General features: G+C 53.8%; 1 protein-coding gene across 1 annotated transcript; it reads left to right on the top strand.

Moving 5' to 3' along the window:
* Positions 1-6,687: 6,687 nt before the first annotated feature.
* Pitx1 (paired like homeodomain 1) lies at positions 6,688-11,780 on the top strand. Its single transcript, XM_027941143.2, has 3 exons — positions 6,688-6,856; positions 9,059-9,291; positions 11,238-11,780. Exons 1-3 carry the CDS (start codon positions 6,688-6,690, stop codon positions 11,778-11,780), a joined length of 945 nt encoding a protein of 314 aa, XP_027796944.1.
* Positions 11,781-21,788: the final 10,008 nt, after the last annotated feature.

Here is a 21,788-nt window from a genome sequence, read left to right as displayed (position 1 = left end):
CAGCAGCTGTGGGTGAGAACCAGGCAGGTAGGCGCCGCCTGGAACTACACCTCATGAAACATTAATGCCGGTTCGCCGCGCTGCCATCTCCCGGCACCTTATACCTAAGCGGCTGCCCTGGAGCCCACGGCCGTCGGCGGGCAGGCCACAGCCCGATGTGCGTTCCCAACCCACTGTCCCCAACAGCTGCAGTCTCATTCTGGGCACTTGGGGAAGCAGGAATAGGTTCAGCCAATTGGTTTCCCCTACTAGGCTTCAAGCGCAAGGTTATCCGGCCATGGAGCACTGCCGGGGCACACTGTGGGATGCGGCTGTGTGAAGGGCAAACTCCCAGTTCCCCTCAATTCCGTCCACCTCCCTATAGCCGCCATCCAGGAACAGGCTTGCGGGGCCGCGGGGCCACATGGGTCAAGGCCTCCCACTTTTTCAGCCTGGAGCAGGATGACTGTTGGAGCGTGTTAAGGCGTTGAGGCTGGACAAGGGGGTACGCAAAAGTGTCTATATGGTGGGGTCGGTCTCCCCTTCCCTCCTCAGTCCAGCGTTTGAGGAGAGAGAAGGAAGGAATCCCCCAAGCAGGGAAAGTCGGGCGGTTGCTCCTCCCTAGCACACCCCACCCCTACACAGAGAAACCCTGGGGTCGATCCTCTGTCCTCCGTGGCTGCCAGGTTCTGCGCAGCGGACTCTGCCTACCAACAAGCAAGACCAGCTCCCACCCGCCGACTGAGCAGAAAGGAAGAAAGGTAGACTCTCAAAACCCCGGCTGATGGTCACCTGGCAAGAACCGGGGAAACGCCGGCCAGATCCCGACTAAACGGAAATCAGGCTCGGCCCCTCGTGTGCAAGGTGGGAAACTGAGCCCAGAGAGAGAAAGCGTGCTGGGCCAGGCTGGGACCCGCAGCGGCTTCGTCTGCCTACGGCGTGGGCCCTGCACACGCAGTCCCGGGAGCGCTCCCGGGACTTGGGCTGGCCTCCAGTTGCGCGGACCTTAGCCTGCGCCCGGAGGGAGGCCAGGGCCCCTAGCCCGTGGGACTGCACGCCGCCCCCTCCCAGCCGGTTCAGGCGAGCGCCTCGCTTCCCCTCCCCCCTTTCCCGCCTCCCCGGCCCGTGTCCCCGCCTTCCCCGCGGGCGACGGGCGGCGGCAGCGGGAGGAGCGGATCGAACCGAGGCAACCTCGACCTTGCGCGCTGGGATGTAGCGAACCAGCGGGGATCGAAGCAGCTCACTGAGCAAGAGTCAGGGGCCCCGGCCGGAGCCGAAACCTGAGCCAGAGTCCGCGGCGGGCGAGCCCGGAGCCGACGAGCAGCAGACGCTGTGCTGCCCGGTGGGGTAAGAGACTCTGGGTTCGGGGCGTGGGGTCTCCGCGGTGGAGGGGCGCCGGGAGTAGCAGCCAAGTCCTGAGCTGTTTGCTCCCGGCGTGTGTGGGGTCCAGCCTGCTGCGCCGGACAGCGCAACGCGTGTAAGGTCAGGCGCCATCGAGGCAGAGCGAGGACTCGTTCCTGCGCCCAGGGCATGCCGTCACTGGGTGCTATCTCATCTATCTTGTGGGCCTACCCTGTGCCTCGACCCCAGGCACCCCAGGCACCCCAGGAAGGCAGCAGCCTCGGGGGCGCGGGTTCGGGCCCCGTGAAGGTACAGCCCTGGAAGTTCTTCGCAGCCCCTCGCGGCAGCGCGGGACGCTGGGGGCTTCCGGAAGAAAGCGGCAGGCGAGAGGGCCGCCCGCGGCTACCGGTCGCGCCCAGAGATGGGGGCCCCACCACGAGTGGAAACGTTGGCCCCTCTGGACGGCCCGGGACTTTGGCCGTAGCTTCGCGTCAAGAGGGTATTTTTTCTAAACGAAACCGCTTCATTCGTTCGTTCGTTCGTTTGGCCAGCAATGCCGCAAAAAAGCAGCAGACATCGGCCAGAGCCCCAGCTCTCTTCGCCCGGGACCTCAATGTCCGGCCGCCTCATTCCGAGGTGCCCCCAACCTATTGCGGCTTGCCCTCGCTGGCACAGGCTAAGCTTTTTCCTTCCGCTGAGAGAAAACCCAAGTGCTCTTCGCAAAGTCCAATAAAGATGTTTCCGTGGCTATCTCCCGGGTTTGGTTGGTGTAAGGGTACCTGAGCACCCAATCGCTTCTCTAGAACCGGGTCTCCAATTTTTGAAATTAGCTAGTCTCAAATTTGGAGATGATTATGTTGTGGCAAGGCCAGGACCCCAAGGCCCAGATTGCAGAAATGGGCTGAAATTCGGGTTCCAAGATTTTCCTACTTCAGGAATTCCCTGAATCTAAAAGATACTTGAGCCCACTTTTCTGAGAAAGTAAGAATTGGATATTCTCTTGGCATCTCAGTGACCTCAGAGTCACCAGGGCCAGAGGGAGGAAACTCCAGGTTGCTGTCCACTTCGTGGAGGATGCAGGTCTAGAGTTACTCCCAGGTCTAGGGTAAGGGCCAAAGCTACAAGCAGCCGGGAGAGCATGGGAGAGGACTAGGTTGCCCCTGCCCTTTCTCCAGGTTGCTTTCCTGCCAAGGAAAAAGTGAAGGGGCTCACTCAGGCTTAGAGACCAGGCTGCCCAGACTCTAGGATACGGAGGGGAGAGCTCCAGGAGAGGCTCAGAGTGCCCTTTTCCCAGGAAGCAGCTGCTGGGAAGAGAAGGCTGTGAGACAGCAAAATCTGGCTCTTTGCTCCCCGGTTATGTGACTAGCCACTGCCACTTTCAAAGCCTTCCCTTCCCCTCAGCTCAGCCATTCTCTACAACTAGACAACATTCCGTGGACAGGAGAGCCATGGGCACTACCAACAGGGAAAGTTCCTCTATTTCCTTCATTTCGTTGTGCCCTTCTGGCAGCCATCCTACCAAATACATCCCAGCTCTCACCCAGAACAGCTGGGGAACCCCATTTGACAGGAAGCTTCAGAACTGGTCCTAAGAAGCCTAAAGAATCCCAAGGAAGTGTTCTGGACTCTACCAGAGCACTCCCCATTCCTCTCACCCAGAAATTGCTTGTGTTTAAAAAAAAAAAAAAAGCTTTTATTGGGACGGTGGTATTAGATCAGGCCAAAGGAGGTAGGTGGTCCCCACTGCACTCCAAAACTGGGTTTTCTAGTTTGAACTTCTCCTCGGAAGCCTAAGAGGCTTAGGACTGGAATGTCCCCGAGAGTCAGGGATGGCCCTGGGGGCAAGCCATGGCACATTCTTTCCTTTTTCCTAAAATCTCTTGATTCTGTGAGCAAGGATTACAGCAAGGTACCCCTGTGAGCGGGTGGGAGGATATCCCCCATGAGGGTCCTCCAACCAACCTTCCCAAATTAAGTTGTTAAACAATTCTAGTGCCCAGAATCTGTTTTGAGTCAGTCTAGCTTTAGAAAGGGTCCCCATGGTGACTACTTCAAATTCCTACAACAGCCCAGACTCCTTTGCTCAACCCATCCAGGACCCTAATCCCCACATTTTTTTTTAAATCACAGAATCACTGAGTTTTGTGTAGCTAAAGAGAAATGGGGAATAGGGCACATGGTCCCAGCTCCTCTCCTCATGTCCATCCCATGATCAAGTGAGCTGGAGGCTGAAGAAGTGAGCAGAGTCTCATAAGGCACCGTGCAGCAAGCCATGCCTAAGGTTAGAGCAAAGGGGTGGGTGGGAGGGGAGGCATGGATCCTCAGTTCCAAAAGATTGTTGCCTCCTTGGGGGGGGGGGGGCGGGGAGGTGGTCTGTGAATGTGCCAGAAGCCCCTACACAGAGTAGGACAGTAAGTAGTGGGAGACTGTAGCTGGGGAAAAAACGAAAGCTTGTCTCAGTCCCTTCTTTAGCTAATGCCCAGACAGGCCACAGCTTTCTCTCAACCAGTCCCTTCCCCTCCTTGAATGCTGCACACCCTGGCAGATCCTCAGCTTCTCTTTGGGGCTAAGGGTCAGCTATGCATTTAGATTTAGGCATCACCCAAAAGGGTCTGAGAGCATTTCCATCCACACAGGGGGCATCAAAATCTTCAAATAAAGGGATTTTAGTGCCTGCCTGGAGCACTTCCAAGGGCCTGGGTCCGGAAGGGCATGCCGCTGGTGCTCAATAACTTCATTAAAGGCATCAATAGTGAAGGTTGCACATCCTCAGACTGAACAGTTGTAGTTGCAGAGTCACAAAATAGTCCACATCCATAGAGGGCCTCATAGTCCCCATAGACAGACCATTCATTTCTATGTCCCTACCCAGAGATTCACTGTGCTTCCTACCTAGGCCCATTCTGTGGGCTTAGAATATACCTATCGGAGAGCAGCCAGCCATGCCAAAGAGCACATAGTGTGTGCATCCACGTGTACACAGCATACCCTACGTGGAAGTGAAGTAGGGACGTACATGTGCATGCTCCCATGCCTGTGTTCATCCAGGTTGCCCTACAGGGTAAGGCAGACACATGGAGGAGTGTGTGTAAAGGGGCACTCTCTAGCATGCTGCAGCACCTATATGTCTCCTGCACAGTTGCAGGAGACTCAAACAAGAAATGTCTTATAAGACAGAGCTGAGGACGACTGCTCTGCAGTTATCCTTCTCATGTCCTTCTCCCTCTGACCAAGTCTAATTTCATCCTGGGGGTCTTATAAGAAGAAGGCCAGAGCCAATAGGTCTCCCCCTCCTCCTGGAAAGTATCCTCCCTCTCTACCCAGCCTCAGACTCTGCTCCCTGTGTCAGACACCCAATGAGAATGGGCCAGGCCCTAAGGAAGGGATCTTGGGCTGAGGGTAAGGGAGTGGGAGGCAGGCCTGACTCTACCCTGAGAACCTGTCCTTGCCCCCACAATCTTCACCAAGGAACTCAGTCTGGGTGCCTCCCTCTGATGGGGGAAGGGTGAAGGCTCAAAGGTAGAGCCTGTGGAGGCCCCTGATGCTGACATCTGGACAGTCAGTCCAATAAGAAACCCAAGGAGGTCAGGATGTTCTGGGTTCTGGGATGAGGGTGCTGGGCCTGGAGAGTAGAGAATTGCTTCTCTCCCAGGTGGCTCTCCTCTCTAGCACACTGTCCTCTCCAGTTGCTGAGTCTAATGGAACCGGTGGGCAGGTGAGGGGCAGAAGTATCCTGGGGTCTGGCTGTGGCCAGAGAAGCAGGTCAGGGCCATGCCCTGCTGTCCCAGCTGCAGCCTGTTTGCTCAAGATGCTGAGGTCTCAGGGCCAGTTAACAATTGTTGAGCAAAATCCTTCAACAAACTTCATTTAAGTGGGAGGACTAAAGGAGGGGGTCACCCTTGGGAGCTGGGAGGGGAGTGTCTTTGCCTGTGTCAGCAAGGGCCCCCTGGAGCCACAGTTTGGCTACCACTGTGTGGGAGAGAATCTAGAAGACAGAAGTCCTGCGTGCCCTCCCAGCTTTGGAAGACAGCAGTCACCTGGTCTACCAGGCCTGTGCCTGAAGTCCTGGGAAGCCAAAGCACAGGCCCCAAGCGCCAGGGCAAAGCTACCCTGAAGGATGGCAGAGGCTGCCAAGGCCAACCCCCTGGCTGCCAAGGCCAGGGCTTGGCCGTTGAAGGTGCAAAATAAGGGGAGAGGTAGAAAAGGCAATGGAGCCTGGCTGGGCTCTTGGGGTCTCCCGCTGCACTCGCCAGCGGCCTAGAGCCAACAGAAACGTTTCGTCTGATTAGAAGCCATCATTTCTATCCCAATCCCGGAAAATTGACTGCGGTGCAGAAAGGGAGGCCTGAGAAGCAGCCTTAGGGGAGAGGGTCCAAGCTAATTAGGAGGCAGCATCCGGGGGCCCATTAGAGCGCAAGCGGCTGTCACTCAGCCGGGCCGAGTTCCCTGGAGTAGAGGCCGGGGAAGGAGGGGCCGGCGGCCCCTCGACGAGGACACCGCAGGGAGCTGCCGGAACGGGCCCCGGGCTCTGCCCCCGCCCTGGCGCTGGCTCCAAGGCGCCCGCTCTGCGCGATCCTGCTCCTCGAACGTTCACTCATCCTGGGCAGTTCCCGCCAGCGGTCGGGGACTTCGAGGCGGCCCAGACAGGAGTTGGCTCTGAGCAAAACAAGTCATCTGGGGCCTGAGGTGGGCACGAGCCGCGCGGGACTTGCAGACCAGATGCGTTTCTTTTGTAAGGCCGAGGGAGAACTCGGTGTGTCACCGGGGAAGGAGGGAGAGGCGCGGCGAGGCCGCGGGGGGCGGGGAGGCGGCGGGAAGGTGGCTGCGGAGGGGGAGGGCGCGGGCGAGGCAGGGAGGGAGGGAGGGCGGCAGAGAGGGCGCGGCGGCGCGGGCGGCTCAGGGCTGGATTCCGCCCGCGCTCCCTCGCTAGCTTGTTCGCCTGCTCCCTCCCTCCCCAGCCCCCTCCCACCCAGGCCCACCCCACCCACCACCCCTGGCGCAGGGACTGCTGGAACCTGGCGGTGCGCACTGTCGCTTTAAGACTGACTCTGCCGGCGAGGTCCCGAGCCTTAGAAACCGGCCCCGGATCGGGAGCCGGAGCCGGGGCCGGGCGGGCGGCTGAGGCCCGAGCGGCCGGAGCAGAGTGCGGAGCGCAGAGTTAGGCGCTCGGTCGCGAAAATCAGCCGCTGCCCGCCCGGCCCCGCAGTCCCGGGCAGTCCATGGAGCGGGCGCGGCGTCGCTGCCTGCGCGGGCAGCCCTGGGGGGCAACCGCTTAGGCGCCGCGCTCTTATCCTCGCAGGTCGCAGCCAGGGCAGCCGGGCGCGCCCAGCCCCGGCTCCTGGAGCGCCCGCCGCGGTCCCCACCTCCATGGACGCCTTCAAGGGGGGCATGAGCCTGGAACGGCTGCCGGAGGGGCTCCGGCCGCCGCCGCCGCCGCCGCATGACATGGGGCCCGCCTTCCACCTGGCCCGCGCCGCCGACCCCCGCGAGCCGCTCGAGAACTCAGCCAGCGAGTCGTCTGACACAGAGCTGCCAGGTAAGCGCGGTTCCCCGCGCCGCGCGCACGGAACCTACCCCTGCGCGGGGAGCAAGGCCTGGCTCCCGCGCGGCGCAGCCAGATTCCCTCTCCGCCCCAGGAGGGTCAGGAGCTTTCTTTTTCCTAGTCTTGACCTGAAGGTGAAGGTGTAAATTTACACACACACACACACACACACACGAAGGCATTTCCACGCGGTTCCCACGCGCCAAGAGATGGGCAGATGCACGAGCCTATAACCAGGAGGTTGGAGTGACAACCCCTGTTGATCATGGGCAAATAGAACAGGGAGAGAAAAAGTTGGGTTTGCGCAAGTGGGCGCTGAAATGTCGCTGGGACGAAGGAAGAGAAGCAGATCGAAGGGAATGGGACTGACGGGCGAGAGAAATTGCCCGTAGAGACCGAGAGAGGGGCAGACACCCTGACAGGCAGGGTGATGCAGATGAGTGGGACAACCCAAGAGAAGGGGCGGGCGAACCGAACAAACTGAGAGGAGGAGGCAACATCAAGTAAAAGGAAGAGACAGAGGACTGAGAAGACCAGCCGGCCAAGGGGCGCGGCCAGACCCCCGGCAGGGTCGACCAGACCCGAATAGAGGGATCCTGGCCCACATGCGCGGCCAGAGCTCGGAGCCACCAGGCAGTCCAGCCAGGCTCCCTTCTCAGCTCGGGCATTTATCCCACTGGGCTGTCCATTTGTCCGAGAGCTTGAGCTTTTCCCCCAGACGCGATCTGACCGCGAGTGGGTGGCACGGACAATAGTGCAGCAAATCCCCGGGCCAGTCCCGGCCGCCGGGCTCTCGGAGCTACTCCCGCGCTCGTGAATCTAACTCCGCGTCGCCGCTGTGCTCCCGGCTCCCCACTCCCCAGGCTGTGGGTGACTCTTCTGCCTTCATTTCTTAATCCACCGCTAAGTGTTTCTCTTCGCGTTTTAAATCTCTATTTGTTTCTGTTTTGCATCTCTAAGTAACTTTCCCTGAGCGGTTCTGTTTGGTTGGTTAAAAAACAACGCTGTACTGTACTTTTGTTTTCGAAAGTTTAAAGCGCGGTGTTTGGTTGCTTTTTATTTTAAAATTCATAGAACTATAGATTGATATTTAAAAAGCAAATCTATGAAGATGAATTAACAATTTCAACAATTTTTATTTTGAAAATTTTAATATACTCGTTGTCTCTCTGGAATTTAAAATATCTACATGCAACATTATTCTTGGAGAGGTTTTAAAAAGCCAAACCAAAATGGCGCATTTCTCCGAGATTTTCTCTAAATGCATATGCAGTATGTTATTTGGGGAATTTAAATTATCTAACTATAATGTGTTTCTCTGGGATTTAAAATTTATGTCTACGAGGATGTTTATGAGAAGGGGTTCAAAATTTAACTACAATAATGCATGGATTTTTTAAATGCCAGAGAAATAAATGTATGAATCTATACACATACAGCTTTGTATTTAGTTAGAGGTGTGTTTGGACAATGCTTTCTGATTCTTAATTTACCCTTGCTGTGTGTTTCTACCTGCCTATTTTTGAGATTTTTTGATGACCCTTTCTGTGGTTTTAGGCAGAGAGCTATAAGCTTTTCTGAACTTCTGTGTTTTGTTTTTAAATTCTTTTTCTTTACGTTTCAACTTTTCTGTGATTGCATGTGTTTTGTGTAGATCTAAAGAAAGAGACTAAAGCCTGAGGTCACCTAGATACAGGGGTTTTTCAGGCCTTGGGACCGCAGGCCTACAAGTAAGGCCGAGTGTATTGGAACTCCACTCAGCCTTGGGGAGGAAAAAAAAAATGGAAGGGTTTTAGGCCACCACCTGGTTCATGCCCCACCGATACGCTAGCTTCAGTCTGGAAGATTTGGTCCTAGTTCAGAAAAGCAGAGACTCCCTCAGATTTAGACCCCCAAGCACCCGGCAAAAACAGCGTGTATTTGCCGGTGACAGCTGCAGCAGGGCCCAGCCTGAGCCGAGCTGCAGGAGCAGGCCCTGCCAGCCAGGAACCCAGGCCCACAGCTCTGGCTCCTGGGTAGTTCTCGGCACGCCAGACCAGAGGTGCAGACCAGCTCCCGGCAGGCTCTTGCCAACGGGGACAATTCCCCGGGCCCCTGGCGGGGGGGAGGGCTGACAGCCGGCTCTTCGGTGGAACCGGGACAGGGCGCAACAGGCTTAAGCCCGAGGTGACCCGCGCCCGTTCCTGCCTGCTGCAGAGAAGGAGCGCGGCGGGGAACCTAAGGGGCCGGAGGACAGTGGCGCAGGCAGCACGGGCTGCGGCGGCGCGGAGGACCCAGCCAAGAAGAAGAAGCAGCGGCGGCAACGTACGCACTTCACAAGTCAGCAGTTGCAAGAGCTGGAGGCCACGTTCCAGAGAAACCGCTACCCCGACATGAGCATGAGGGAGGAGATCGCCGTGTGGACCAACCTCACCGAGCCGCGCGTGCGGGTGAGCGCAGCGCCCGTGTTTAAGGGTACTGGTTCAGAGGGCTCCTGCCTGCTCAGCCAGAGCCCTTCGAAACTTAGACCTGCACTCACACTTTCACTCAGTCCTGCTCCCTGCTCTTCCACCTATGACCTCCCCCCCAACCTAGGGCCCTAGTTACCGGCAACTGCTAGGCTCCTAGGCCACTAGCTGCTCTGACTGCTGCCGCTGCTTTCCAACTCTTCTTATCTGACCCTTCGGCTCTAGGAAGCCCCAGCCCAAAGACCTGTGGCCCCAAGGGGAGAGACTATTCCACACTGAGGGCCTAGGATTCAGTTCAGTGTTAAGGGATATCCAGGGCCAGAGATTAAGCAGAGGATTCCCTAAGGCTGGGATATCAGGAGCTGCAGGGGCCTTCCTCTGAAACCGAAAGGGAAAGGCAAGTCCTGCCTGGCTGCCTCCAAGAGGCCTGAAAGGTGCCTGAGTTTGGGATTCAAAACTTCTTGGAATAGTAGTCTCATCCCACACTTAGTTTCTCCAAAATCTCAGGATAGTCTCCACCTTCCCTGGCCATTTACCAGGCCCGTAGCTGGACCCTTGACTTAATGCCCATTCCTATTGTGGGTCTGGGGTCAGATGCGGGTGGCATGGCCCTCCCAGTCCTTTTAGGGATGTAAGGTCTTGGACCCAAACCTGACTGGATGCTTCCATGTCTCACTGTTTGGTTCCCAGTAAACTCAAGGTTTTCTGGCCAGAGCAGCAAGAGTATCATTTCTTACCCCAGTGGGCAAATATTTAAAGATATTGGGAACACCTACCTCCCAAGCCAGGCCAAAGTCCCACCCAACACACTGAGTCCCTGCTATAAACCCCAATCCTCACCCCTCCCCAGTCAGGCTGGCTAGGCCAGCGGGACTCTGGGTGAAGACACAGCACTCAGTAATCCTGAATTTACTAATCCTGCCCAGGTTTCTGGTGGTGAGGACTGGAATAGAATCAGGTAGTGTTGATTCTGGAACCTGGGGAAAGCTGAGATGCAGGGTCCCCCAGCCAGGGATCTCTAGAAACTCAGCCCAGGGACTGAAAAAGAGTCAAGAAGACAGGGTATATTCATTGGGCAGTCGAATAAGTGAAGCTCCTGAAGGACCTGAGAGTTGGGAAATAAGGTCCTTACCAAATTTTGCAGGATAAAGTGGAGGGGGAGATTAGAGAGAAACTAGTAAGCTAAAGGAAATTAAATATTTGTGGAGAAACATATTTGGCATATATTTAGGCAGCAGGAAAGGAATTAAATATTTAAGGGAGAAGCAAAAGGATCAAGTATTTAGGAAAAGAAAGAATCATCTATTTAGAAGAAATAGTGAAGGTCAGATATTTGGAAAGAGGAAAAAAACTAAATACTTGGAGAAGAATCAAAAGTAAAAAAAAAAAATGGGTGATGAAGAAGAAAATAGACTGAGGGAGAGGAAAGAGGTTCAGATAGTGGGGTGACCTGAACAAAAATAAAATTGGGGACAGAAATGAAAATTCAAATATTGCAAATAAAGGTGAAAACAGACTATTTGAGTGATGAAAATAGACCAAAAAATTGAAGATGGCGAGTCATGTCTCAGGGAAGAAAAATACCTTTTGTATTTGAGGGAGAAGGAAAAGATGGAAATATTTAGATAGGGACCCGTTTGGGGGAGAATGCAAAAGGTGGACCGGTTGAAAGGATGGAAACGAATGTTTGTTCACAGAGTGTATTTGAAGAGTTTCAATTGGGGAAGAGGATTAAGATCAGAAAAGGTTAAAAAAAAAAAAAAACAGTATTTTCTGGGGACAGGAAAGGAGCCATTACGGAGAGGGCGAAAAGAAACGATATTCGATATTCGGAAAGAAACGGGCGGACAGCTTCGGGTGGCAGGGGTAGGGGTATGGGGCTTTCCTGCCCTCGACAGCCCTGACCCTTCTCCGGCCCCCTTCCCCAGGTCTGGTTCAAGAACCGGCGGGCCAAGTGGCGGAAGCGCGAGCGTAACCAGCAGCTGGACCTGTGCAAGGGCGGCTACGTGCCGCAATTCAGCGGCTTAGTGCAGCCCTACGAGGACGTGTACGCCGCCGGCTACTCCTACAACAACTGGGCTGCCAAGAGCCTAGCGCCAGCGCCGCTGTCCACCAAGAGCTTCACCTTCTTCAACTCCATGAGCCCGCTGTCGTCTCAGTCCATGTTCTCGGCACCCAGCTCCATCTCCTCCATGACCATGCCGTCCAGCATGGGCCCGGGCGCCGTGCCCGGCATGCCCAACTCGGGTCTCAACAACATCAACAACCTCACCGGCTCCTCGCTTAACTCGGCCATGTCACCGGGCGCCTGCCCGTACGGCACTCCCGCCTCGCCCTACAGCGTCTATCGGGACACGTGCAACTCGAGCTTAGCCAGCCTGAGGCTCAAGTCTAAGCAGCACTCATCTTTCGGCTACGGCGGCCTGCAGGGCCCGGCCTCGGGCCTCAATGCGTGCCAATACAACAGCTGACCGCCCAGCCTGGCCACGCGGGCCGGCGGCCGACAGGCAAGGCGCGGGGGCAGGCACGGAGGGCGCACGCGGGGCCACAACTCGCCGCGCCGCAGACCTCGCGCCTGCGCAGCCCCCTTCTCCCCATCTCCCCACCTCCAGGTTTGGTTTTGTGTTTGCTTTTCCGGACCCCACTCCGCCCTCTACAAAACAAAACAAAAACAAAAGACATCGGAGAAAAGTGCCGCGGAAAAAAAAAAGAAAAATGGATGAGTTGCAATTTCCCTCGGGATGGCGCCGGTGGTGTGTGTTGGTTCCCACGGGCCCCAGCGGCCCACTCCGCGGAGGGGACGCGGCGCCAGAAGTGAGATCCGAGGGCCGGCCGCAGCAGAGGACGCCCTCATAGCCCGCATCCCCGCCTGAGCAGCTGCGCCTGCAAACTGATTGTGCGGAGCCCGGACAGGCCGGGGATCCTCGGGCCCGGTGCGAACCAAAATGCCCACTCCTAGCTGGGTCCGGCCGAGCGTAATTTAACTCAAGCCGAATCCGAGTTGGAGGGAGCGTTGGGTTGGGAACGGTACCCAGCCCGGGATCCGGCACTCACCGTGGATTCGCACTAGCCCGGTTGCGCCCCCCAAGCCCTCGCCTGCCCGCGCTCCGGAGCCCTTTATTAAGGCCAAGGAGCCACAGCTGGCCGTGCGGACAAGGCAGGGGTTGGGGTGGCTCGTCTCAGAGCACCTCTGCCCCAGCTTAGTCGCAGGATCAGGCCCTCTGCTCCGTTCCCGGTCCAGGAGGTGGCCCCCTGTCCCGGAGAACAACCCCCCTCCTTACCGCCCGCCGTGCAAGAGTCGAGCCGGAAGAGCGCGGGGCGCGGCCCCAGGGCCCTGCGCCCACTTTGCACACCCGCTCTCCGGCCCGCGCCCCTGTTTACAGCGTCCCTGTGTATGTCGGACTGACTGTATAGAATTATAAATCTGTCTATATCGACTTGTCCATGTACGTCTATTAAAACCATAGTCCGAGCGTGCTAAGCACTGCCGAGCCCTGACTGCTTCATTCGGCCGAAGAGGGAGGCAAACAGAAAGGGAACCGAACAACCCCGGGACCCAGGGGTGGGAGGGAAAAAACCGAGGCAACCCTCACCGGGAGTAGGGGAGGTGTGGGAGTGGGACACTACCCCCATTTCCCCACCACCGTTCCTGACTGCTCTGCCAGGTGTTCTGGGTCCTTTCTACTCGCTGCCCTGAGCACAGCTTAGTCTCTAGGCACAGCGCAGCCAGGCAGCCCCTCCCTCCCTGGGCGCGAAATTGGGCAAGCTCTTCTCAAAATGTCTTTGGTTGCCCTCCAGGCCCCTAGAGTGTTATGGGGCCCTTGCCTACCCACCACGTCTGGGTAGGGGTCTCGGAGAGCCTCTTTAGGGCTAGGGTGCCTTTTCTCCTTTGGGCCATTCCTGGCTTCTCATACTTGGAGCTGGACCCTAGGTGTTCAGGGAGGCTGAGGAGACTGGATTGGCCAGAGTCTAGCCAGGGCCTCCTCTCCCTTTCCCCCTAGCTCCCTAATACACCTAGATCCCACCCAGGGGTGCTCAGTTGAGCAGGAAAGGGTTGGGCACTCAGGACTCACTTCTCACTTCCCTTCCATCCCAACTTAGGGGGGCTGCTGCCTGCCTCAACCCTCCTCTGGCTTGTGGAAACTACTGAACAAGTCCAGCCTGTAAACTGCCTGTAAAATTCTGCTTCCCTTAAGTAAGTCACTTCTAATGGCAAAACAAAATGTTTGCAGCTGCAGTGGGGGAAGAAGGAGGGGTTGATAGTTTGCTTCAGAATCACCTTGCGATGGGGATTGGCACTGCCCTAGAGCTGGACTGAGGCAAGCCCTAGCTGGGATGGGGCACACCACAGGCTTAGTCATGAGCTAAGAGCAAGAGAGCCCTATGCACACATTCTCAAACCAGGTCAACACTGACCTGAGGTCAAGAGTGTTATCCCTCTTACACATGGAACTGGGGTTCCATGAGGCTTTATAACCCAGCCAAGGTCACATGGAGCCAACAGGCCTTGAGAGTCCAAAACCAGATGTCTTTCCACTGCTCTTCTCACCTTCAGATGAGCGATGGAGAGAGGATCTTCCTGGAGGATGGCCCAACCTGATGCTGTGGGACTTAGAGTATGGGTTCTGTGATGGACAGACAGGGCCAGAGACACAGGCTGGAGGAGGAAGGTGGGGGAGGGAAGGCTGGGGCAGGGGGCTGCAGCCTGACCCTCCCCCAACAGCTCCAGTCCAGAACTCCGACCCTCACTCTCTGCAAACATAAACACAGTCACATCTGGACTTGCAGTGCCTCCCCCAGCCCCACACATCTGCCAAGTCCTGGGGGCCCTGGTTTTAGATGAGGGCAGGAGGCAGGGGAGACCTAGAAGGAGGCAGAACTGGAAGAAAGTAGAAGGTGGAAAGGAAACCTCTTCTGAAAGCCAGGCCCAGCTCCAGGTGAGAGGAAGCCATGCAGGGCTCTGGTGGAGTGGTATGGCTGTGGAGGCGCTGGCCAGGGAGCTATGGACAGTGGAGGGCAGAAGTAGCCCTTAGAATGACCCCATCATCCCTCATGGACCATAGCTATTCAGGTGAGTGTAAGGCCCTGCCTTGGCCCCAGCCAGTTGTTCTCTCAGGCTGCTCTATGGCTGGCACAGACAGAGCATCCAGCCCTTCCAGGCTGCAGTGGCTCTGGAGGGAGTAGAGGAGATGGGGCTCTGTAGGCCATGTCTTCTGGGAAAATAAAGGCTGCTCTGCCTGAAGGAGACTGGGGAGGGGCTGTCTGTCATTCACTCACTCAACATTGACTGTTCTGCTCTTGATACCAATGATCAGGCAGTGGAAAACAGACATGGTCCCTGGACTAGTAAACAAACACAGTATACTGTAATTACAAACTGGGCTGAAGAAATAACAGTGCAGTGAGCAAGAATAAATGGGAATCCTGCCTTCAACAGGGTGGTCAGGCAAAGCTGGGCCAGGCCCCTGTGCTAAGTGTACACACCTCACCAATGAGTCTCTTTGCCTGCAAAAAAAACAAAAAACAAAAATAAAACCCTGTGAGGAAGGGTCCTCATTATCCCCTTTCCCTGATATGACCGAGGCTTGAAGCTGTCAGGTCATTTGCCCAAGGTCACATAGCTGGAATCCAATAACAAGTAATTCAAACCCAGCCAGTGCCCACCCTCTGCCCTCTGCACTGGGATGCTCCATGCCAACCACCATGGGCAACAGGGGCTGGTTTCTAACCTTGAAAAAAAAAAAAAAATCCTTACAGGATCTCTTGGTGTGGGGCAAGAAGCAGTCAAGCAGATTTTTTCTATCTGGTCCTGACACAGAGAGCCCTGAAAAGGTAGCTACAGATTTAGAGAGGCCATAAACTGGCCCCAGGCACTGTGGGCACCAAAGGAAAACAAGATCAGCCACTAAGCACAACCCCGGGAGCACTGCATCACTGAGGAAAAAGAATCAAGTGGCCTCCCCTGGATTTATGGCCCCAGTCAGGCCGCAGACCTCCTGGAGCCCAGTTGCCAGGGTTGTCCAGAGGAAGATCTGTTCTGGAGAGGGTATCACCCAGAAGGACCAGGCCCTAGCGCTAGCTCTGTGTTGCCCTTCAGTGTCGTGGCTGAGCCTGCTGCCCACCCCCCTCCCCATCCCAGAGACCGAAGCCCAGGGGACTGAATCACCAAGGGGGCCAGTTTGGGAAATGAGGTTGGAGTATTTTGACACCACTAGCCCTCCCTGTTTTCTGAACCAATCACTGGACCCTGGCATCCACAGGAACTTTGGTTATTGTCTTCGAATGCAAGAGTTTGAGATTGCCCCAGCTCTGAGTTGCCTCATTAATATCTCTGAGCCTCTCTTTTCCTTTTCAACAAAAGCAAATAGCAATCACCTCACTGTTGTTTAAAGAATGAATTGAAATGACAGGTTTTAGTGGTAGTGCTGGCATGTAGAAAGCACTAATAAATTGTTATTTTAAAAAATTATTTTTAGTTGTAGATGGACACAATATCTTTGTTTTATTTATTTATTTATTTATTTATTTATTTATTTATGTGGTGTTGCAGATTGAACCCAGTGTCCCACAATGCAAAGCAAGTGCTCAACCACTGAGCTACAACCCCAGCCCCCAAATTGTTATTTTTGATAGTATTATTATTCTTGTTATTATTAAAGTGAAATGTCCTAGTACTTCTCTGGAGGACCCCCTTTCTACATTAATAGAGATTCTCTGTGAAAGTTTCTCAAACAGGGTCATTTCTAAAAATATCATTTCAGGCTCAACTGGATTTTTCTTCCTCCAGCTTCACTGGGTGGCATGTGAGTTATGACTGACAGTCCTGCTGACCAACCCCACCCTACCTTCTCCCACCCAACCCCAGGAGCCATCCTAGTCTTGGACTCTCAGAAACCTAGCCAGTTGTCCTGGGATCCTGTTTTCCCGCCATCCTCCATGGGCCAGCCCCTGGGAGAGTCAGAGGAACCAGGCCCAATTCCCGCAGTCCTCTGGGCCTCCAGGAACAGGCTGATCAGCCCAGTCAGTATTCAGAGATGAGTTACTGAAGTACTGGTGCTCACTCGTCCCAGAATGCTCCTCTAAGGGCTCCTGGTCACTGGGCTGAAGACACCTGAACACTTCTTTCTGTTTGCGTATCATGTTATCAATTGCTAACATCAAGCCCTTACGGAGCACCCGGCTCTAAGCAAGCACTTTACAAGAATTATAGCACCCATTCCCCACAGCAACCTCACAAGGGAGGGGCTCATCATCCTTATTTTTCACAGGAAGAAACTAAAGCTCAGAGAGAATCAATAACTTGCCCATGATGGCCCAGCTAATGAGGGGTAGAGTCAGAACTTGAACTGAGGCCCCGGATGAGGGCCTGAGCTCCTACCCCTACCCGCTGCACTATACACTAACTACCCTGATGAGAGTCGCATTTCTATTCAGGCAGGAAAGGAAATTAAAAATTTTAATTCAGTACAAGAGGGTGCACTCAACTGTGCTCTAAGAGAGAGAAAGAAGAGGCCCAGGCCCCAGGATTTGCCCTCCCAAGCTTAGGGCTGTGTGAGACAGCAGAGAGCATGAGGAAGTTCTGGTGAATGAAGGGCCCTGGAATATCACCCAGAGTTCCCAACCCAGCTCAGTCAGTGTTACAGCTTCTCATTTCCTAGATGGTTATTTGTATTTGCTGCCTCCTGGGAAAGGAAGCCCTCCCAGGCCTCCTCCCTGCGCCTGTGGGCCCGCCCCCTTGCCCCTCCCATCATGGGAGCCGGGCTCCTCACAGCCCTGCACTGCCTTGCAGGCTCCCCACGGCTGGCATGGCCCAGCAGTGACTGCAGAGCACCCAGGAGACATGGCTTCCCAAACCTAGTCAGTTGAAGAGTCTATGAATCCGACTGCTACAGGGGAGCAGGTCAGGGTGCAGGAAGCTGCATTTGGAGCAAGGTGGAGGGAGAGGGCAGGACAGTCTTCATGGAGGCACAGGTCCCTATGCTGTCCCCTGATCTGGACTTTACACATTTTATTTTTCTTACCAGCCTCATTTTACAGATGGGGAAGGTGAGGCTCAGGGAGGTCCTGTAAACGGTCCAAAGGCACACATGTCATTTTTAAAGGACTCAAACTCTAGCCCCTCTGACCACAGAAGCTGTGGGATGAAGTACCCCCCAGCACTGCCTCCTGGAGGTTGGCACTGGCAGCTGGGCAGGGTCGCTGCCGTCATGGAGAGCCAGCAAGGAGAACTGAGTCAAACAGGTGAGGACTGGAGCACCGGAGAAATGTCGGCACACAGTAGGTGCTCAATAAATATTAGCTCAATAGAAGAACTGAGGGCTGCCTTCCCTCTCCTCTGTGCTCCACAAAACATCTCTCAGCCCTTTCTCCCTCACCCTGATCCATTTGCTCTTCCCCTCTGCTCCTCTCTTCTTCCATTCGCTCTCCCCTCTCCTCCCTCAGCAGAGGCAGCCCTCGGCCTTGCTTTTCAAAGTGTATCTGAACAATGAAAAATCACCACCCAATTGAAAAATGGGTAAAGGACTTGTACAGACATTTCTCCAAAGAAGATAAACAAGTGGCTTATAAACACATGAAAAGATGCTCAGCATCACTCATTATCAGAGAAGTGCCAATCAAGACCACCATGAGATAGCACCTCACACTCAGCCGTCCTCCACAAGGATGGCTGTTATCAAAAGGGGAAAACAGTGGAAAGTAATAAATATTGATGAAAATGTGGAGAAAGTGGAATCCTGGTGCATTGTGGATGGAAATGCAGGCTGCCAGGGAAAACAGAATAATGATTCCTCAAAAATTGAACACAGGATTGTCATATGACCCAGCAATCTGACTTCTAGGTGTATAGTTACATGAAAGCAGGGATTTGAAGAGAGAATTGTGCACCCATGCTCACAGCAGGACCTAAAACATGTTCTTCACAATAGAAAAAGTAGAAGCAACCCAAGTGTCCATTAACAGGTGAATGGATAAACAAAATGTGGTAGATGCACACAATGGAATATTATTCAGCCTGGAAAAGGAAGGAAATTCTGACACATGGTAAGGTTACGTTAGCCAGACATAAAAGAATAAATACTATGGTACCACTTATATGAGATATCTAGAATAAGCAAATTCATGCAGCAGATTGGTGGCTGCCAGGGACTGAGGAAAGGAGAATAGGGGATGACAGTTTCATAGGTACAGAGTTTCAGCTGGGAAAAATGAAAAAGTTCTGGAGATGGATAGTGGCGAATGTGGCACAAAATGTGAATATACTTAATGCCACTAAACTGTGCACATTTGAAAAGGTTCAAATGGTAAGTTTTATGTTTTGTATATAATACTACAATTTTTTTTTTTCAAAAAGCATCTCTCTGTTTATACACCTATCTCATTCAGAGAGGCATCTGAGACTGGTACCCAGGACTCCCAGGGTTGGGTCCACTGCCAGAGCTGGCCCCCTGCTTGTTGGCAAACCTTTCCCAAAAGCTGTCCTACTGACAGCCCCTTAAAAGCCCCAGCAAAGCTGACATCTGCAGGGCCCTCCCTCTACTTCTCCATCCCCCACCCTCACTCCAGTGCTGGGGATGGAATCCAGGGGCACTCTATCACCAAGCCACATCTCCAACCCTTTTTATCTTTTGAGACAGGGTCTCACTAAGTTTCTTAGGGCCTCACTGAGTTGCTGAGTGTGACCTTGAACTTTCAATCCTCTTGCCTCAGCCTCCCGAGTTGCTGGAATTACAGACGTGCGCCATCCGGAGGTTTCAGTCTCCATCTGTTTAAGGTAGAGTAGTAGCACTGGGAAGCCATTAAAAACACTTCTTATACTGAGTTTCGATTCAGAATGTATGACTTTTCTCTGAGTTTAGCATATAAGTAAGAGCTTTGCTATTGCATTTTTAAATGAGCTGCTCTGTGAGCTACAAAATAGTCTATAATCACAGAATCATTTAAATATACACATCATGTATATATACACAGAAATTTCTGAGTGTGTACAAAACGTTAATACCAGCTACCTTTGGGAGGAGAGAAATGAGGCTTTTTTTTTTTCACTTTCCCAAGTTTATGCACTGAGCATGCATTACATTGCAATGAAATATAATTTTCATTAAAACCATAATTTTATTCAAAATATAATAACCTGTGATCCATAGGACAGGAAGGGATCTTCTGCCCAGAGTGTCCCTGTCTTCATCCCAAGGTGTCAGTTATTACCCACTCTGGATGCATCTACTCTCCCAGGAAAGGCTGACACAATGTGACAGATGTCAAGTAAACCTACATAGGTTTTTGCAGAAATGAAATTTTTGTTTGCAAATACATTCTTCTCTAAGTAGATGTCAAACTAGGAGGTGCCAAGAAGAACATTCAGAGAGAAGCATAATTTATAATAATCTGATTACTAAGCAAAGGGAGCTCAGCCTTTGAAAAGGGTTCTCTCTTAAGAGGGAGTCCATCCCTCTCCCCTTTGTCCCTTAGCACACGCCCCCCATCCCCACCATCCCCCCTCCAAGTCAGCAACTCCTACCTGGCCTTCACACACACACACACACACACACACACACACACACACACACAATGTGCCTGCCAGCCAGCATGATCATGGAATCTTTATTAAAGAGGTCCAAATTACCGAGGTTTTACTACACTACTAAAAATAGTCATGCTTACTTAGCCTGTTTAATAAGCACACCATTTCTAATTTTTCTGCCTGAGTAAACTGAAACATCATTCCAGAAATACATTTTTACTGAAACTAGAAGGCTTGCTTTTTTCCTCTTACCCCCCTCCCACCTCGCTTCCTCTATCCGTCTGTCCCCTGTGTCCCCCTCCACTCCCTACCCCTACCTTTTTTTCTGTTTCAAACATAAAGGGGAAAGTAATAGGAATTTCAACTTGGCTTTCACGCAAAATGGCCCAATTTTTTTAAGTGTTGGTAATTTGTCCTGAAAATGGATATAGGGGGTTGGACTGGAACAGCTTTGAAGAATGGGGTTTTATGAGTGGAAAATGGGGCCTGAGTGTGGGGCATGTGTGCGGCACCTCCCCTCCGTGCCTGGGACGGTGCGGCACGCGTGATAATCACAGCTAATGGCACCATTATTGCCATTATCACATTATATTATTATTAGTCATCAAAATCAGACAAAGCTTATTAACCCATTTAATTGAACCAAGAGTTTAATGTCCCAGTGACTTCACGGAAAGTGCCTGGCAAACTCTCCAAGACATCACAGCCACAGCGCGGCTGGCCACTTCACCGCCTGGGACCAGCAAGGCTTTCCCCAGACTGTTCCCGCCTGTGGCCTATGGGGGAACATTCCAGGACACCCTGGGACGGATACTCATCCCCACCTGAACTCCAGCCTTCTCATGCACACCCATGCTCGCATGGACACGCACACACACGGTTTAATACAGGCTATTTTACACAAAAGACCCCACACCTTATGGCCAAGGATCCCTCCTCCCTCCCCCAGGATGGCATTTCCATTGAGTCATCAGGGCTGCTGTGAATGCAGACAGACACAATTCACCATGAACCCCCGGCTGCTCCTGAGCTTGGTGTCACCAAAGCTTCTCCACTCTCCCACATCTGGAGCCCAGAGTCCGCTGATAAAGCCCACCAGGCCCCCTCAGCTCCACCTCCAGACCCAGCAGCCCCTCGGGGCAGGAATGCCCACTGAGCCAAGGCTGGTGGAGGGGCCTGGAAGAGGGCCAGGCCTCTGGGGGGTCATGAGACCCAGATTCCAGCCCCGAAGGTGGGCTCTGCCCCATGGCGAGACTTTCCCTCACAGAGCCTGAGACTCCGTTGTTAAATGGGCACTGGACTCTCCTCCCCCCGCCTGTTTCTTGGGGTTTGCCTCAGGGTTTGAAGGTACCCTGGGTGTGATCAGTACGTGTGGCTTTCAAGGGGCTGTTGATTCAGATGTACAAAATTTTCTCCCTCATCTCCCTGACCTTCTGCTTCTGGAAAATTTCTGAGGACGCTCTTTCTTGGTCAACATGTCCAGCCTCCCTCCCCTGCAGATGTATCATGGTGCCACTCCTCCTAGGGAAGTATCTCATTCTATTTCCTTGGGGACAGTGGCACTCCTAAGGCCTCAGCAGGGACATTGCATTATCCCAGGAGCTTCCATGGAGTCAAGAGCTACCATTTGGGTAAGATGGAATCACCTCCCCTCCCTCAAGTCACCTGAGTCCTGCACTTCCACTAGCCGCTGCATTGCCACTTGGCCCTGGACAGCAAGGCACAGGAAGGTCCTGCCTTGGCCCCACCCAGCCATCCCCGGTGGGCAAGGGCCAGAGACAGCGAGATCGCAGGTGTTAAGAGCTTGAACTTTGCAGGCAATCGGAGCCTGGGTTCAACTCACAGCACCACCACTTATTCACTGCCGTATAACCTCTCTGTAAAATAGGGATAAATGTGGAAAAGTATGCTGGTGTTTGGCACCCTGCCTGTGACACAGAAGCTCCAAATAAGCTCT

Source organism: Marmota flaviventris, chromosome 5 (assembly GCF_047511675.1).
Source record: "Marmota flaviventris isolate mMarFla1 chromosome 5, mMarFla1.hap1, whole genome shotgun sequence".
NCBI classification, from domain to species: Eukaryota; Metazoa; Chordata; class Mammalia; order Rodentia; family Sciuridae; genus Marmota; species Marmota flaviventris.
This window is presented reverse-complemented; position numbering and strand designations above follow the sequence as displayed.

Bases quoted from the DNA above. Each gene is read 5' to 3' on its own strand.
- Pitx1 (XM_027941143.2), top strand. From the start codon at position 6,688: ATGGACGCCTTCAAGGGGGGCATGAGCCTGGAACGGCTGCCGGAGGGG. The intron at 6,857-9,058 runs GTAAGCGCGGTT...TGCCTGCTGCAG, and splicing joins GTCTGACACAGAGCTGCCAG to AGAAGGAGCGCGGCGGGGAA. The intron at 9,292-11,237 runs GTGAGCGCAGCG...CCCCTTCCCCAG, and splicing joins TCACCGAGCCGCGCGTGCGG to GTCTGGTTCAAGAACCGGCG.